General features: G+C 50.5%; 1 protein-coding gene across 2 annotated transcripts in view; it reads left to right on the forward strand.

The window, feature by feature from the left end:
* Agpat4 (1-acylglycerol-3-phosphate O-acyltransferase 4) overlaps positions 1 to 15,218 on the forward strand; it is a 101,073-nt gene extending 85,855 nt beyond the window's left edge. For both annotated transcript variants that reach the window (XM_026787445.1, XM_005363375.3), the window contains exons 4-9: positions 7,533 to 7,694; positions 7,931 to 8,084; positions 10,383 to 10,485; positions 11,292 to 11,367; positions 12,670 to 12,868; positions 14,553 to 15,218. In XM_026787445.1, coding sequence (XP_026643246.1) covers positions 7,533 to 7,694; positions 7,931 to 8,084; positions 10,383 to 10,485; positions 11,292 to 11,367; positions 12,670 to 12,868; positions 14,553 to 14,647 — 789 coding nt within the window. In that variant the 3' untranslated portion in view covers positions 14,648 to 15,218. The remainder of the gene's footprint in view (positions 1 to 7,532; positions 7,695 to 7,930; positions 8,085 to 10,382; positions 10,486 to 11,291; positions 11,368 to 12,669; positions 12,869 to 14,552) is intronic.
* The last annotated feature ends 1,726 nt before the right edge of the window (positions 15,219 to 16,944 follow it).

The raw sequence follows: 16,944 nt of genomic DNA on the forward strand, positions 1-16,944 counted from the left end.
GATAGATAGATAGATAGATAGATGATAGATTCAATCCTGACTTGTATTTTTTTAATCATCATCTGAAATAGCCCAAAAGGAAATGAGTTTAAAATAAATATAATTTACAGAAATTCTTAATATTGACTATGAAGGACAAGTGATAGGATTTTCTTTAGAAACAGGTTTGACCGTGTGAAAACACTGAGCCCCCACCCGGGTATCCTGTCCTGGAGGCTCAGGTTCCCCTTAAGGCTGGGCCATCATTGCTGGGTGGGATCAGGTCTCCAAAGGGTCAAGTTGAGGTCTCTCAGACACAGACTGACCTTTTCTTCTTGGGACCAAGTGTGACCTGGGATTAGCTTGGGAGTGTGTCTCCACTCGCTCAGTGAACTAAAGCTTCTGGTCCTATTTGCTTGTCTTCCTGCCTTGGTGAAACATGAATGTGTCAAGGTCAAGACTGTGCAGTCTGCGCACAGGCTTAAAACTCTGTTAATGAGGTGCACCCGCTGCTGTTCCCAGAACTCATCTGCTGCCCAGGCTGCGGCATGCCGGCTAACTCTCAGGCCATCTGGGAGCTTTTGCTTCAGGTCCTTAATGAAGCTATGTGTCTTAGTCATCTGTGGCAGTGTGTGGTCCCCTGAGTGAGCATGCAGACTGTTGACTCCCTGCTTTGTCGGACCCGCAGACACCAACCAGCTGGGCTCCCAGAAGAGAGCTAGAAAGACTGCGGTCATGTGACTGCCAGAGCGATGGTCTCCTCCACAAGTTTGGCAGGTACTGGCTAGCTTCCAAGCTTAGTCATAGGCTTGTTGTTCCTGCCTCAGTCTCTGACACATGGGCCTGTTGAAGGGTTTTCCTGGACAGGGTAGTCCCTTCTCTGAGGATATGCAGTGCCAAAGAGAGAAGGAGCAAGAACCCAGGGCAGAAGTCACCGCTGTGTGTGATGGAACCTTGTATCAGATTCTGTTTGTGAGGGATTTCCCAGCCCACACCCAGGAACACTCTAGATGGGAGCATCTCAGAGACTGCTCTCCACACCCTGATGTTTTGTTTAGACCCTCTCTCATTTCCTCCTCCTGGCAAGTATCAGTCAGGTGTTGCAAGGCAGCATGGCCTAAAAACAGGTTAGAATTTGTTGTGTTTCTATGTGCAGAGAACAAACGAGAAGAATTATTTTTTTCCCTCCGTCTTCCTCCCCTTTCCTTCCCACCTTCCTTTCCAAGACTGTGCTAGAACTCCTCTATAGACCAGGTTGGCCTTGAACTCTCATAGCTCTTGCTCCTGTGGGATGTCCTTCTGCATATGCGTTGCTTTTATTGGATAATGAATAAAGTTGTTTCGACCAATGGCTTCGCTGAGTAAAGACATGCAGGGAAATCTGAACAGAGAGAGTAGGTGGAGTCAAAGAGATGTCATGTGGCTGCCAAAGGAGAGGGACACGCTGGAACCTTACCAGTAGGCCACAGCTTTATAGTAATACACAGATTAATAGAAATGGACGTATTTAAGATGTAAGAGTTAGTTAATAAGAAGCCTGAGCTAGTAGGCCGAGCAGTGTTGTAATTAATATAGTTTCTGTGTGATTATTTAGGTCTAGGTGACTGGGAATGAATGAGCAGTCTCTGTTTACAGCCTGCCTCTGCCTCTAAAGCGCTGGAATTAAAGGCACGAGGCCCCACTTCCCAGCTTGTGGTTTCTTTTTCTTTTTTTAATTTTTATTGAAAATTTTTTAAAAAAAGGAATTTCCTTAAGGTCCGGTCCCGGTTCAAAAAAAAAACCCAAAAAACAAAAAAAAAAAACAACAAAAAAAAAAAAAAATAAACAACAACAAAATGAAACAAAAAGCTGCTCACCAAAACCAGCAGGAAGTTCATGTTGTGTTGGCTTCTGTTCCTGGGCGTGGGGCCTGCCCTGGAGTGTGGTTGATGGACCCTGTGACACTCCATTTCTGAAAACTGATTTTCCTTTTCAGTAGGGACCAATTGCAAATACCTTCTGGTTAGGGGTGCAACCCTCAGATCCGCTTCCCCTCAGTCTGAGACCTTGTCTGGCTTGAACAAGTATAACCCTTCAAGTGGCAGGACAGCTCCTTAGCCCTCCTAGGGGGGTTAAACAAAGCTATCTTAAGTGGACTATCACTTGACTGTTGAGGAGCCTCCTGGGGACTTTCAGAGGGAGGTGGTATTGAAGGGAAGCCTGGAAAGACTTGGTAGGACTCCAGGAAGGGACAAGAGGTCAAGGTGAAGGGGTCCACAGAGAACCCAAGAGAGTGGGTGCTTGAAAAGAGACATAATTGGCATACCCACTGAGCGAGCGGTGTCCAGGGGCCATGGCAGCCTGGGTGTGACATGTGAGGTTTCCCCACTAGAGGAGGGCTAAGTGCGTCTATTAGCCCCCACCCCAGCCCAACCTCCAACTCCTGAGCTCAAGTCAACATGGGGTGACCTGGTTCTGCATGTTGGTGATGCTGTTTGAGCCCAGTGGAGGGATGGCATATAGCGAGTGCCAAAATCAGCCTCTTTCTCCTACAGGCTTGTGCTCCTGAGAGGTGCAGTCTCTGCTCTTCTGGCACAGCCCCTCCCATTCCCTACTCTATGGGTTCAGGGTTTTCGCTCTTAGCTAACCACCATCCCGGGGCTGGAGATCATCCCCTCTTCTGACGGTGGGCTCAGCCATGAAGCAGACGGCCTGCAACTGCCCAGCTCTCAGAGCTCTGAGATTGCACACCAGCCGCCAGCTAGGGAGGGGGGCCTAGCATCTCCTGCTTGTCTTTGGCTCTCTGAAGGGCTCCGAGAGAACACCTCGTATTGAAAATGGGCCCTAATAATCCATTTCTGACATCTTAGTCGAGATTAATTGGCACCCTAACTGCAGATTTTTGCAGGCTGAGTGGACAGATGTGCTACTTTAGGCTCTGACCGTTTGTTCATGTACTGAGCCAGGAGGCAGGGGGAGGGGGAGGCAGAGGCAGAGAACCTGGTATTATACAGAGAAGAAATCCAAGTAAATGGCATATACAAGGTGACCAAGTGAATCCTGGGTAGAGAAAAGTCCCAGGCAGCTCAGAGAAGCACAGCCGCCTCCTTGAATGTACTCCCAAGCCAGCCCTAAGCTAGGCCTGCAGGGCCCCTTCTCTACTGGCAAGCCAGTTAAGTTAGCCCATGCTGGCCAGAAGCTAACCCGGCAGAGACTAGGCTGCCTGATAGCAGGGTCGGCCACAGCCACCTCCCTCTTCTGCAAACAGCGCCGGCCAGTGACATCTGCTCAGAACAGCTCTGCTCCCCACTAATTACCCCCACCCATCCCTCTGTTCCCGCCCGGGGCCCTGCACACCTGCCACTGGGACTCTTTTAGTTGGCCATCCCACCCAACACCTGTCAAAGCCAGGCGTCCCATTATCTCCTGCCTGTGTGTGTCTGCCTGTTTTGTACCCCACCCCCCACCCCACTCCATGTAATGCCTCCTGCTTATCCTCCCAGATGCTCTGGCCTAAGGCCATCCTGGAAGCATCTGGGCAGGCCTTTCAGAATAGTAAGGGGGTGGGGTGGTGAGGGGTGGGGGCCATGGGAATGGGGGTCAAGGGGTGGGGGTGGTGAGAACCTTGCACAGGAAGCTCCTTTTATCTTTTTGTTGTTGTTCTGGCTGCCACAGGTCCTCAGAGAAGAGCCCAGGTGAAAAATACCCTTGCTGGTTACACACAGCACACTCATTGACTACCCAAAGCCCCTCCCCTCCCCACTACACTTTGCACACCGGTCAAATCTAGAAAAGTCTGAGGCTTACCCAGGGGAGGAAAGCGGCTGGGTTGAGTGCTGAAGAACCTCGCACACTAGGCTTGCTTTTGATAAACAATTCATAGTTATTTTCCAGCCAAGAGAGATGAATTCTTCGAGAGTGCTTTTGTTTCGCGTGTGGCCTGTGTAATTCCCCCGTGGCTGTGACTGATCGCAGAACAGGGTTCATTTTGTTTGGAGACTCTCTTGGGACTCTCTAGTAGGAAACTCTGGAAAGCCAGAGCAGGGCCAGCACGGTAAGGAAGATGTACTGCATGAGAGTCTCTCACTTTTGGTACCCATTGCACGTCCTGCTCATCACTGTGAGCACTACCCTCATCTTCTTCGCCACCCCGGGGTTTCCCTTAACACATTGCTGTCACAGGAGGGCAATCCCTTGACCCATGCACAGAGAAAGTGACTAAGTCAGTCCCCACTGTTCTACCACGTTTTGCCTCTAAACTCTGTCTACGTTGAGGTCACAGACAGTCCCATCCACCTTTGTGTCCCCAACACTGGCCCCATACCTGGCCTAATGGAGGTCCTTGCTAGATAGTGTTCACATGGACTGGTCAGTTTGAGGTTAATGATTCCAGGAGATAAATTCTCATGTCACCAGTGGGCACCAAGGTTGTGCTGTTGGTTGGCTTGCCCATGCTTCTTCCCGCTGAGCCATCATCATCTTGCAGCTCTGATCTTTATATATTTAGTAGAAATGTCAAACCTTGGCTAGACCCAAAGGACTGATTAAACCTTCAGGAATGGTTCTGTGTCTGGAAGTTAGTAAGGTATTAATGCAAGCACAGCCTTGACCAGGAACCAGGAACCATCCTGTGGAGTGACCTCACTCCTGAATGGGTTTCTGCCAGCCCTTGGAAGTTTGGGGTTCAGGGACAGGGAACAGTGCTGGCCACAGATTCTAACCTGCAGACCGGGCATTGTCTTGGACCTAGAAGGGGTCTTGTTTGAAGTCTTGTACTGAAATGGGTTAAAAGCCACCAAATCTGAGGGTTAAGATGCCCTGAGTCCCTGTGTTATTTAAAGCAGATCTTTCTATGGTCCTTTGGTCACATGTTGTGCCTTGGAAATGCTGCTTCTGGCTCCTAGAGTGACTGTTTTCTCTGAGAGATGGGTGATGTCCTCCCTGGCTGGGTAGGACACCCAAGGTGATGAAGTTCTCATTCCTCATGACCCAGTAACACCCTTCACTCTCACACCCAGACCCCATCGCCAGATAATTTCCAGAGATTTTCAACTGTAGGATGAACTGTGACCTAAAAACTGGCCAAGGTAGACAATGCAGCACCTGGTGGTTGTGGTCACCCTGTATAAATGTCAGGTTTCCCCAGACGGGTTTTTGTCTTCCTTTCAGAACAGTTTCCGGTCATAAATGAGTTGACTTGTGAAAGATGTTAGCATGTCCCCCCAACTCTCTCTCACCTGCCCCTCCCCCCCTCATCCTCTCTCTTATCTATCCACCTCCTACTTAGGGTAACACAAGAATTTTAGACAGCATGAATATTAGTGGCTGTAAATTAAGGGTTGACTAAGTTGACCTGTAATTGGCCAGCCAGCTCTGTGGACTGCATCGTCTCTGTGATGTCCATTCAGCCCTATGGTAGGAGCTGTGTGGCTGCTGCATTCAGGTGAATGCTAGCTCTGGTGATGGTAAGACTGTGTTGGCATCAGAGTGGCCCTTGGTTTGCAAACTCAGCTATACTAATATACTAGTAATGAATGTTTTTTTACTATGGGGACAGGAAAGTGACTTGTGATATCAGACAGTGATGGAAATACAGACCCTTGAGTTACCCCCTCTAGTTGAACCCCTAGATCTCACAATCCACCAGGGCAGCCTTCTCCACCAGCTACCAAAGGAGAAACGCTAAAACACTTGAGTTTCTTAGAAAGACCAACCATGAATAGGAAGTGTGCCTGAGAACACAGCTATGATTGGCTGGGTGAGATTGGCCACCTAGCAAGCCCAGTAGCTGTGATGAGAGACACATTAGGTGGCATTATGGGTCATTCTGTAATCCCTGAGCACTGCCACGTGTAATTTTTGCAAGGTGCAGTACATAGAATCTTTTTTTTCTTGGATTTCTATTTCTTTTATGATTCATATATTTTTTAAGATTTATTTATTTATTATGGATACAACATTCTGCTTCCATGTATGCCCACATACCAGAAAAGGGCGCCAGATCTCATTACAGATGGTTGTGAGCCACCTTGTGGTTGCTGGGAATTGATCTCAGGACTTCTGGAAGAGCAGCCAGTGCTCTTAACCACTGAGCCATCTCTCCAGCCCAGTACATAGAATCTTAAAAACAGTTTTTAACTTGCAGAAAGATGAGCTTGATTAGTCAATTGAGGCTTTTAGCTTGGTTCCATTTGCTTACATCATAGAAATTTTAAGTTTCCATGGGCAGTGACAGGAAACAAAAGAAGGTGAGGGCCAGGAGGAATGTGACTCCCTGTCATAGACAAGAGTTAGAGGGAACTCCGGGCTCTGAAGTCCAGTGTGGACCTAGGGCAATGGGCTTCCAGGGAGAACTGTGACCCCAGACACAGTTTGGTTTCCAGGGCGACAGGCATCACCTCAGGAGTCCAGCAGTTTGTTCCCACTTCTGAGACTTTAAAGTTACTCTGTGCTGAGAGGAAAAGCAGGGTAGAAACATGAAGACGACTGAGTGGAAGACAAGAGGGGCCCAAGGGGAGGGGCTGTGTTGTGAAGCGTCTGCTCTTCCCGCTAGGCAGCCAAGGCTAAGGACCGTGACTGGACAGATAGCTGTCATCAACTGTCCACACTGCCAACTTGGGCATCATCTCAAGAGTCAGGGAGCATCTTAGTCAACCCCAAACCAAAGGGTAAAAATACAAACGGGAGGATGGTGGTGGAGGAGTCCTGGGGAGGAGGCTGAATGGGCAAAGTACTTGTCACGCAAGCAGGAGGACCTGAGTTTGGATTTCTCCGAACTTCCCTGAAAGTCAGACACATAGCATGAGTGTCTGTAATCCCGGGATTACACTCACCTACAGGGAGGTGAGTGGTGAGGGCAAGCGCATCCTGAAACTAGTGTGGGCCAGCTGTCCTGGAATATGCAGCAATAGCAAGGAGTCTCTGCTTCAAACAAGGTTGAAGATGAGGGCTGATGTATGCTGGCCTCTGGCCTCCACATGTGTACCATGGCACACGTGCCTGCATTCATAAACATGAATGTGATTGCGTGTGCGCGCACGCGCGCACACACACACACAGCAGGATGGCGGGGAGGCAGGCAGGCAGACATGTGATCCAGGTTGCCTTCCTGCCTACCCTGCTCCTCATGCCAGCAGCTATGGGACCCCTCTAACCCTGCTGACCTCCAATCGCCCATCTGCCAAGTGGACCTTGCTGGCCTTGTCTGTAGAACTCAATGGCTTTGTTGATAGCCATCTTTGATGGCATCATACAGATTTGCCCAGGAAGAGTTTCAGGGTGGGCTTGGTGAGCACACCAAATACCAATAACCTAGGAGGGCTCTGGTCCATGAGAGCATCCTCAAGTCTCTATCCCCTCTGCTGAGAGCTGGCACTTTCACAGACCTCTGATCCTGGAGCAGCCCACCCCCAAGCGGTGAGTATGCTCTTGGCCTCGTGTCAGTGCAGCCAGAAGAGTTCTGAGTGCCAAGGCTTTGGTATAACTGGTTCCTTCTTACCCCTAAGATCTCCAACAGCCGTGAAGAACTTCTGTCTCCCTCACAAACACCCTAAAGTGCTCTACCTCTATTTCAGAACTCCAAAGTCTTGGCCAAGAAAGAGCTGGCTTACGTCCCAATCATTGGCTGGATGTGGTACTTCGTGGAAATGATCTTCTGCACGCGCAAGTGGGAGCAGGATCGGCAGACGGTTGCCAAGAGCCTGCTGCACCTCCGGGACTACCCAGAGAACTATCTGGTACGCAGGCACAGTGTGTTGTCTGGCTCCTATGGCTGCCACACTTAGGGGGCACTTCAGGAACAGAAATGAGCACAGAACTGAGTGGGACCTGAAATTGTGTTTGATTTTAGGGCTTTGTGTAACACGAGGGCTCTAGAACTGACCTGGCTTCAGGCGAGACTCTGCACCAATTTGGGTTGACTGTGGCCTCTGGTTGACCTTGGGGTTGTGTGACCGCATCCTTTGCTTTCTAGTTCCTGATTCACTGTGAGGGCACAAGGTTCACAGAGAAGAAACACCAGATCAGCATGCAGGTGGCCCAAGCCAAGGGACTGCCCAGTCTCAAGCACCACCTGCTGCCACGCACCAAGGGCTTTGCTATCACCGTGAAGTGCTTGCGAGATGTAGGTAAGGATGCCTGCCAAACAGGGGTCTTCAAGGCTAGGTGGCACTTGGGACAAGGGGCAGGTGCAAGGCTGGCTGGGCCCTTCATGTTTTTGCACCTCAGTGAGTACTGCCCTCTGCTGGTCAATGGCATCACTGCATGGAGCATGCAGACGTGATGGCCTGATGGTGAAGCAGCTGCAGGGTCTTTGAAGCATCTCTTGCTTGTCTATTGCTATCAACCACCTGCAGATAACCTGTATACTATGGCAGCTCACCTGTGAGTCTGGAGCCTCAAGTCACTGTAGATAAAAACAGAAGAAAGCAGTGGTAACTTGCCCCTGGTGTCCTGTTATGACTTTTTCTCTTCCTTCCTTCCTTCCTTCCTTCCTTCCTTCCTTCCTTCCTTCCTTTCCTTTTTTTGTTTTTGTGGGGGCAGTTTCTCTGTAGGTTTAGAACCTATGGAACTTACTCAGTAGACCAGGCTGGCCTTGAACTCACAGAGGTCCACCTGTCTCTGCCTTTAATCCCAAGTGAGAGGATTAAAGGCATGTACTACTACCACCCAGCTTCCCCCATTTCTTTTTAAACCCTCTGCTTCAATGTAAAATGTATTTTCTTGTTCTCCTACGTAACACCTTTCTCTCACATTGGGCTCCCAAGAGAGGCTTGACGTCATACTTGGGCTGCGTAGGACTTGACACAGCTTTAAGTGGGAAGGCATCATAGGGTTGGGTAGGCCTTTCTAGAACTTGGTGTCCTGCAGTCAGAAGTGGACAAATCTGACCCTGTGGTTTCAGGCACTATGTACCCTCTTCTTGTGAGGCACACCTCCTTAGCCCCATGTCACGGATTAGCCAGGGCACCAAGGATATGAACAGGTTAAATGTCTTTTGGTCTAGTGCCCACTTATGACAGAGAGTTGTTAGCTCTTTCAGGGCACAGCCTCTGGGTATGCCTACGAGGGGGACCCTCTCCCATCAGCAAAGGCAGTGAACCTACAGGACTGTAGTGGGGACATACAGTACTGTAGTGGGGACCTACAGAACTGTAGCAGGGTCAGACATCAGGGAAAGAACGGATGGTGATTTTATCACCTTTGAATCCTTATTCTTCATACTTCTGAGTGGTCCAGGTACCAGTTAGGATCCCTATGATCCCCCACTACTTGCACTAACAGTAATTTATGTAAATTATGAATTTATGTAAAGCTCTCGGCTTAGGGCCATGATCTATCATCACGAGTATAGTGTGCTGGGTCTGCCATTGTGACCGACATCTGTCACCTCAGCCGCTACGTGATGACGGCAACACGAGTCCACTCTCCAGAACACCGAGGTTTGGAAGATTGAGGGATGTAGCTAAGCAAACTGCCTATCGCTGGGAAGAAGTGTTTGTGGGTGCCACACCCAGCCACGCTCTGGAACTCCTCTATTTTCTACTTTCTCTGCTGCCTTGCACACTGGGAAGAGGCCATCCGTTCCTGCCATGGTTTTTCACAATCTATTCACTTGTTTTTGTCATGAGCTAGCCCATTCTTTGAACAGTAAGCATTTCTCGAGCCTGGGCCAGGTCCCAGGCCTCCCACAGCAAGCTTGACTAGAATGCTGGCAGGATAGCTTAGTGTCCAGGATGTAGATGTCTTGTCTTGGCTTTGTGGCTGCTTCTTTTGGGGGCTGAAAATGTTCACAGAAAAGTTTACACCATGGCTCTGTGGATCACTTACTGCGCTTGCAGAGGACTGGGGTTTCTGTCCCATCACCCTCCTCTGGTGGCTCACAACTGCCTGTAAATCCAGCACCAGGGGATCTGACATCCTCTTCCTGGCCTCATGGGCACACAGACCCACACAAACGCATCCACATAGTTAAGTAAATCTTTTATAAATTTTCCGTTAAAAAAAAAAATCAGAATGGCTGTAGTTGTGTAACAGACACAGCCTCGGATGAATCTAACCCATCTGGTGTCCACGTTTGTCCAAACAGCCACAGGTGCTAGCCAGGACAGCTCTGCCGACTAGAAAGTCACTCATTACTGTCATTGCCAATCTAGATCTGATGGGAATCGCCACTTTCAAGCCCACGGGACCACAGGAGTTACTGTTGGATGACCAGCTTATAGTTGGCTTTCTGGTTACAAAAGATGACACGTGTCCAATGTAGGGCAAGTAAACAATCTTGGAAAAGCCAAGGAAGAGAGATCTTATCCCATGAGTCATTGCTAGATGGGTTACGGTGTGCTTATGTCTTCCGCTGTGTGTGACTACCAAGCAGAACCGGCCTCACCTGCTATATACTGCCTTGTGTTTGTCTTGTCTTATAGTCCCAGCTGTATATGACTGTACACTCAATTTCAGAAACAATGAAAACCCAACACTGCTGGGAGTCTTAAATGGAAAGAAATATCATGCGGACTGCTATGTTAGGTAAGTCGGCCCTGCGTCCACCGTAGAAAAGGAGGAGCTTGTTTCTAAGCACCAAATCACTACCTGCAGCCTTCCAGGAGAACCTGTTAGCATCTCTCTAGAAGCTGCCTTCCCAGTCAACTTCTTTCCAGTCTTTATTTACATGTGAACTCAAGAGGCACACCTTACTGCCTGGGGAGTAGCCTTCCCTCCCAGTTCCTTACTGATCTGCTCACCCTCACTGTGCTCAGAGCAAGTATCACGTTTGGGGAGGTGGAAGCTGGATAAAGCAGGTCCCCATTCCTGACAACCATCTCTGTGTCATTGACTTGACCCTTGCTTGGTTCTGTTTGGCCACACTGCATTTTTGGATTTCCATCTATCTTAGGGTTCCTATTGCTATGAAGGAACACATGATCACGGCAATTTATAAAGGAAAACATTTAACTAGAGTGGCTAACTTGCCGTTTCATAAGTTTAGTCCATTAATGGTGGGACATGGCAGCGTGCAGCCAGCCACGGTGCTGCAGAAGGAGCTGAGAGTCCTACATCTTGATCCACAGGCAACAGGAAATGAACTGAGACTGGGCATAGCTTGGAGTGAGAGACCTCAGAGCCCAGTCCCACAGGGACACACTTCTTCCAACAAGGCCACACCTCCTAATAGTGCCACCCTGTGAGCTTACAGGGGGTGGGGCAATTACATTCACACCCCCCACCCACCCCTGGGCCACTGGCCTCTCCCCACACAGCCAGAACTGTCATCAGGAACTGGACCGGGTGCTCAGCATGGCTCTCTCCGTGCTAACTCTTCTCTGCTTTCACAGGAGGATCCCAATGGAAGACATCCCAGAGGACGAGGACAAGTGCTCGGCTTGGCTACACAAGCTCTACCAGGAGAAGGTGGGTGCGCCCAGCTGTGGGGTCTAGGGTGGAAGACGACAGTTTTTGATGGGTGGGCACTGGGAGCCAGTTATTGGTGCCCCTAGCTATCCACGTGTCCAGCAGTAAGAGCGTAGCAGAATGCATCATCAGGTGGCCCCACAGGAAGTGAAACCCTGGTGTGGGTGGAGTGGGCCAACAGGAGGTCATAGCTGCTCTGTGTTGTCCAGAGAAGAAGCGACAGTTGCTGAACTCACAAGTGAGTTTTTATTAATGTGCAGTGAGCAAAGGAAGGGAACAGATAGCAGAGGTAGGAGGACAGACAGCAGACATCCTCACTGGGGACTTGGCGCATCTGGGCGGCATCACCTGGATTCTCAGCTGAGCTCTGTCCACGGAGGAGCTCTGGCTTCCTCTTCCCTTCCAGGCATTTGTACCACAGGGTAAACGATTATAGCTTCTACTGGAAATGGTCCTCCTTCCAACTCTTCTCAAGGGCTCAGTGTTTTTAATTCTTAGCTGCTTCCTCTTTTCCATTCTTGCTGTCACAGAGTTATGGAAGATACTTGAATTGAACGAGCTCAGTGAGACAAGGCGGAGGGAGAGAGCGAGAGAGAGCCTCCTTGTTCTCAGTGTCCCCTTTATAACAAGCTTCAACAGCATGTGAGAGTTTACCAATATAATGTATATCAGTGGTCCAGCAGCCTGGCCTGCTGCCCAGGCACATGTCCCTAAGGGAGGGTTCACTTTAGTGACAGATGTGGTCTTGACTGCTTTTGAGCAAACTATTCGGTGGCCCTGTGTCACTTCAAAGTGTGACTCAAATAAAAATGCATCCCCAAAGGGTCCCTGGTCCAACTCCCCAGCTTGTTCTTCCTCTGAGTGAGTAGGGGCTTGGCTTTCACAGGCTTCTCTCTTCCAAAAATATAATAGGGCAAGGAGAACCTAATTATCATTGCCCTAACTTGATCTAACAGAGGTTGTGCCAAGAAAGTGCTGGCTCCTGCAGTGAGGAGCACCTTGTCCCTTGTGGACCCACAGCTCACCCCAACCTCAAGGCCAGAGTGAGCGCCTGTCTTTGGTTGGTGTGGGCAGAGCTCAAGAGGCCGTTCATTTGCCTTCTCAACCTAACACCACGGTCCTGCTGTGTGTCCTCGGTGCCTGACTGAGGCTGGCCAGCCCCAACCTCCCTCCCACACAGGAAAGAGAGGCAGACAGCCACTAGTAGCTGCCCACAGAGCACTTTCTGTAAGTTTTACCAGAGACCCAGTAGGCACCACCTGGATCCCAGCATGGTGTCTGAGGCACATTTTCTGTCCCCAGGATGCCTTTCAGGAGGAATACTACAGGACAGGGGTCTTCCCAGAGACCCCCTGGGTTCCCCCACGCCGGCCTTGGGCCCTGGTCAACTGGTTGTTCTGGGCGTCGTTGCTGCTCTATCCTCTCTTCCAGTTCCTCGTGAGCATGGTCAGCAGCGGTTCTTCAGTGACGCTGGCTAGCTTGGTCCTCATCTTTTGTATGGGTGAGTACAAGCCAGAGGCTCCAAGTGAAGCCAGCGTGCTTGGTGGATGCCAGATGTGGTTCCTTGCAGGCTGTGGAGCAGCCCGAGTCTAGATGATCCTGGACCTGGAATCCCTCGTCCCCCGAGACTCCGCCCTCCCTTCTCTGAAGGAAAGCATGGCCCGGGGCTTAAGGGATCTAGTTCCAAGCTTTGCCTTGGAAGTAGACGTGGGGCCCTCCCTCTGGGACTCCTGTAACCTGCGAATGGGCTGGAGTGAGGGAGTGCAGCAAGTTCGTTCTTCATTCTTCACAATGGCTCGCTTACCCAGCACTGTCCGACCACAGCAGTTCCCCACACTGAGCTTGTGTGCACACTGCTCCCTGTCACTGCCCGGTGTGCAACACTCCCCTGCCACCTGAAGGCCAGGCCTGCTCCCGAGGCATATGCGAGCATGAACAGCTTCCACTTTTCCACTACTGAGGAACAGTGGCACCGGACCAAGGCCAGAAGACTGGTGTGTGTGTGTCCCGAGCAAACAGGCTGGCTATTTCTGTAAAACATATAATACCGTGGTCTCAGGGTGGACTCCCACTTGGAGCCTGGTGCTGACAGCCATCTCCTGAGGACCACTGCAGCCTCAAGCATAAAGGCACACCACGAGCTGCATCTTCTGAACACTCTTCTCACTTAGTAGTGAGCACCCTGACATGTCTGTGTGCACCAGGGTGTTGGGAAGGAGGCTGGCCAGGGCTTGATACCAGGAAGGCCAGCAGAGGCCATGCTAGCCAGCAGGAGAGCTGCACCCCTTAAAGATGAAGAGGGACAGGGAAAGCAGTGCCCAATGGCTTGAGCACGCAGCCTGGGGTGCTATGGTCATTTGGAGATGGTCCCAGAACTGATCGCTGTGTCCTTATTGACACCGTAGTCCAGTTTGCACCGCCTTCACGTCCTGCATTCCTCCCCTTCCTGAGGCCTGTGGAGCAGAGTCCACGTCTCTTCTGCTTCCTACAGGTTATCACTGGCCCTCCTACTGAGGAGGCACTCCACTCAAGGGCCAGAATTGGGACAGGGCTTGTATCTCAGGGACTAAGTGTCTGAGCAGACAGCTCCACCTGCACAGGCAGCTTCCCTGTTCACTGCACGGTCTTGAGTAGCAGCCTGCCCAGAGTGTTTGTGACACACACCATCGTCTGGGGCTGTACCTGTTGGCTCACCCACTGTACCCTCAGTGGTTAGGACACAGCCTGGCACACAGGGAACTCACCAAGCCCCCGTCGCAGAGGTCACTGCTTATCTTCTGTGGCAGTTTCTGAGTGAGTTCCTCGATGGGTCCAGCACCTGAACAGCCATAGCTTCAGCCCACACAATGGTAGAGTTTGTGGGTACACAGGGCCTTCATAAATCCTCACAAAGTGGCCCTTACTACAATCCCCAAACCACCACCTTTTTGCCTTGGAAAGTAGTAGGGAAACCAGAGAAGTCTGTAAACAGATGCATGCTGCAAGGATGCCCTCCTCCCCCAGAAGCCCTATCATTGTCCTTTTAATGTCATTTCAACATGCAAAGGAATGCCTAGAAGTTGGGGTCAGATGGTACCCAGATTCATTTGCATTTTCAGGGCAATGGCCTCCTCGTGGCTCCCACTGGTTAAGCGCCCCTGGAGTGTGTTCAAGTGCTTATTAACTGCTTTTTCCTGTCTCTGCAGCCTCCATGGGAGTTCGATGGATGATTGGCGTGACAGAAATCGACAAGGGCTCTGCCTACGGCAATATCGACAACAAACAGAAACAAACAGACTGACCTGGGAACGTCGCCTCCAAAGGGAACCTTGGGAACTGTTGGCCCCTGCCTAGCCTTCTTAGTAGGGTTCAGCGATGGAGCCGGGGAGCCTTGCTGGGAGGAGCAGAAGCCAGAGCCCCTCCAGTCACTGAGTTTTTCTCAGCGCTGGAGGGGAAACGAAGATGTCCTCTGATGCAGACTGTCTTAAACCCTTCCCCTTTCCCGTGTGAATTCTTGATGCAGACTGTCTACAGTTCTTAAACCCTTTCCCTTCCCGTGTGAATTCTCGGGTTTGGTTATCTTTTCAGTTGCACACACGTGTGTGTGTGTGTGTGTGTGTACACGTACATGTGTGAGAGAGGAGAATGGCGTGTTCATTGTGACCCTGGGACAATGGGTCTCTGAGAGGCTGCAGGGAAGGGCGGGGCTGGGGTGAAAGGGAAGGTGTCCCTGCCACCCCGTGGTGCTGCGTCTTTAACCCTCATTGCCAGCGACAGAGTCAACAGTGCTTTAGGTAAGATGACTAAATTATGCCTCCAAATAAGAAAAAAAAATTAAAGTGTTTATCTGGGTTGCCTGTGGCATGTGTTTACACGAATGTTCCAGCCTCTCCTCTGCCCTCAGTTTGGGTATTCCAGAGAACTGTGCTCCTGGTAGGGGATTGCTAAGGGCTTGAGGCAAGATTTATATAAGACATGTTACTGAGATCACCACCCCCAAATGACCTGTCAGTGTATTAGAATACTGAACATCATTGGTGTAAGCAAGGATTTGTTCTGGGTCAGAGTTCAAGAGCACAGTCTGTCCCGATGGGGAGGTCATGGGTCATGGGGCACGAGGAATCTGGTCCAACTCAAAGAGAATGCGGGCACTCTGCTCACTCACTGTCTTGTACGCGACAGGACCCCAGCCCATGGAGTGGGGAAGCCCATGGAGTGGGGAAGCCCGTGGCTGAGGTAGGTCTGCCCACCTCGGTTGTTCTAGCCTAGATTACCTGCCCAGCCAGAGGCTTGTCTCCTAGGCGATTCTAGATCCTGTCGCATTGGCAAGCAGCATTAATCAGTCACAGTAAGCCAATCCAGGGATGCTACCTGTAAGAGATGTGGGCGTGGAAGCTCCTCCAAGCAAGGGTGAAGACAAAGGTGCTGGGAGACCAGCCAAGGGCTTGCTTGAGTCGTGGAGAGGGGTCAACGGGGGACAGCTTTGGTTTCCCAGTCTTGCTGAAATGCCATCCACTCGTCTTGGAGAACTTATGCTGGTTTTGAAACCAAATGGTATGAAAATATCAAAAAACAGTCACAGGAGTTGGGAAGCCCTCAAACAGGGGCAGGGTCATTTACAAAAATGGCACTACACTCCTTTTCAGCTTGTGCGTGTAGGTACCTACTAAGGAGCCAACCACCTGGGACATCTGGCAGTCCCAAGTGGTACTTAAGGGGGCATTCTACCTGAGACCTTGCAGGAGATGAGGAAAAGCTGAGGCACAGTCCAGCGACTTGGGCTCTCAAAGTGAATATTAAAAAGCCACAGCCTGCCAAGCACGCCGCTGGAAACAGGCCAAGGGCTCAGGGAGGATGGACACCCAAACTCCCAGGCTGGTGCAGCCTCCAGCATGCACAGGCGTGACTGGTGCTTAAAGCATGCTTCTCAATTGCTTGGCTACCAAGGAGAGAAGACCCCAAATAGGGAGGACCAAGGTGAGGTGTTCACGTTGGAACGAGGTATTATGGTTGGGCAATGGGTTGCTCCAGCTCAGGGGTGACCGGGACCCACTAAGGGATGATTCGGAAGGAAACAGGTACAGGGAGAGGGGGTGAGGAGGCCTCAGAGATCACTGTGTCACAGCATTCCAGGAGGCCAAACAACGGATGTCTTGGTATGTGAAGTGGTGGTGCCTGCCGCTGAGACAACCAAGAACACTTGTCGAGCGTATTGCCAAACCAGGACCTCTGACTTCGGCAGAGTGCAAGGGTACGGAGAATGTGTGCCTGGGATTTTAGTATAAAAAGCAAGGCTGTGATGTGCCATTGCCATCGGAGCAAAACTAAGATAAATGAAGCATCCAGAGGCCCCACTTCAATGGATGGGATTAAATAAAATATTTATGTAACGCTTTATTTTGACAAAATGGGGCTGGCAAGACATCTCAGCAGGCAATGGTGCCTGCAGCCAAGAGACACGAGTTCAATCCTCAAGCCTCATGTGTTGGAAGAAAAGAACTAGATCTCACAAGTACTCTGATCAACACACACTTGCTGTAGCACGTGTGCACACACCCTGCATGCCCACAGTCACCATTCACACTAGCACGTGTGCAC

Source organism: Microtus ochrogaster, linkage group LG9 (assembly GCF_000317375.1).
Source record: "Microtus ochrogaster isolate Prairie Vole_2 linkage group LG9, MicOch1.0, whole genome shotgun sequence".
Taxonomy (NCBI): Eukaryota; Metazoa; Chordata; class Mammalia; order Rodentia; family Cricetidae; genus Microtus; species Microtus ochrogaster.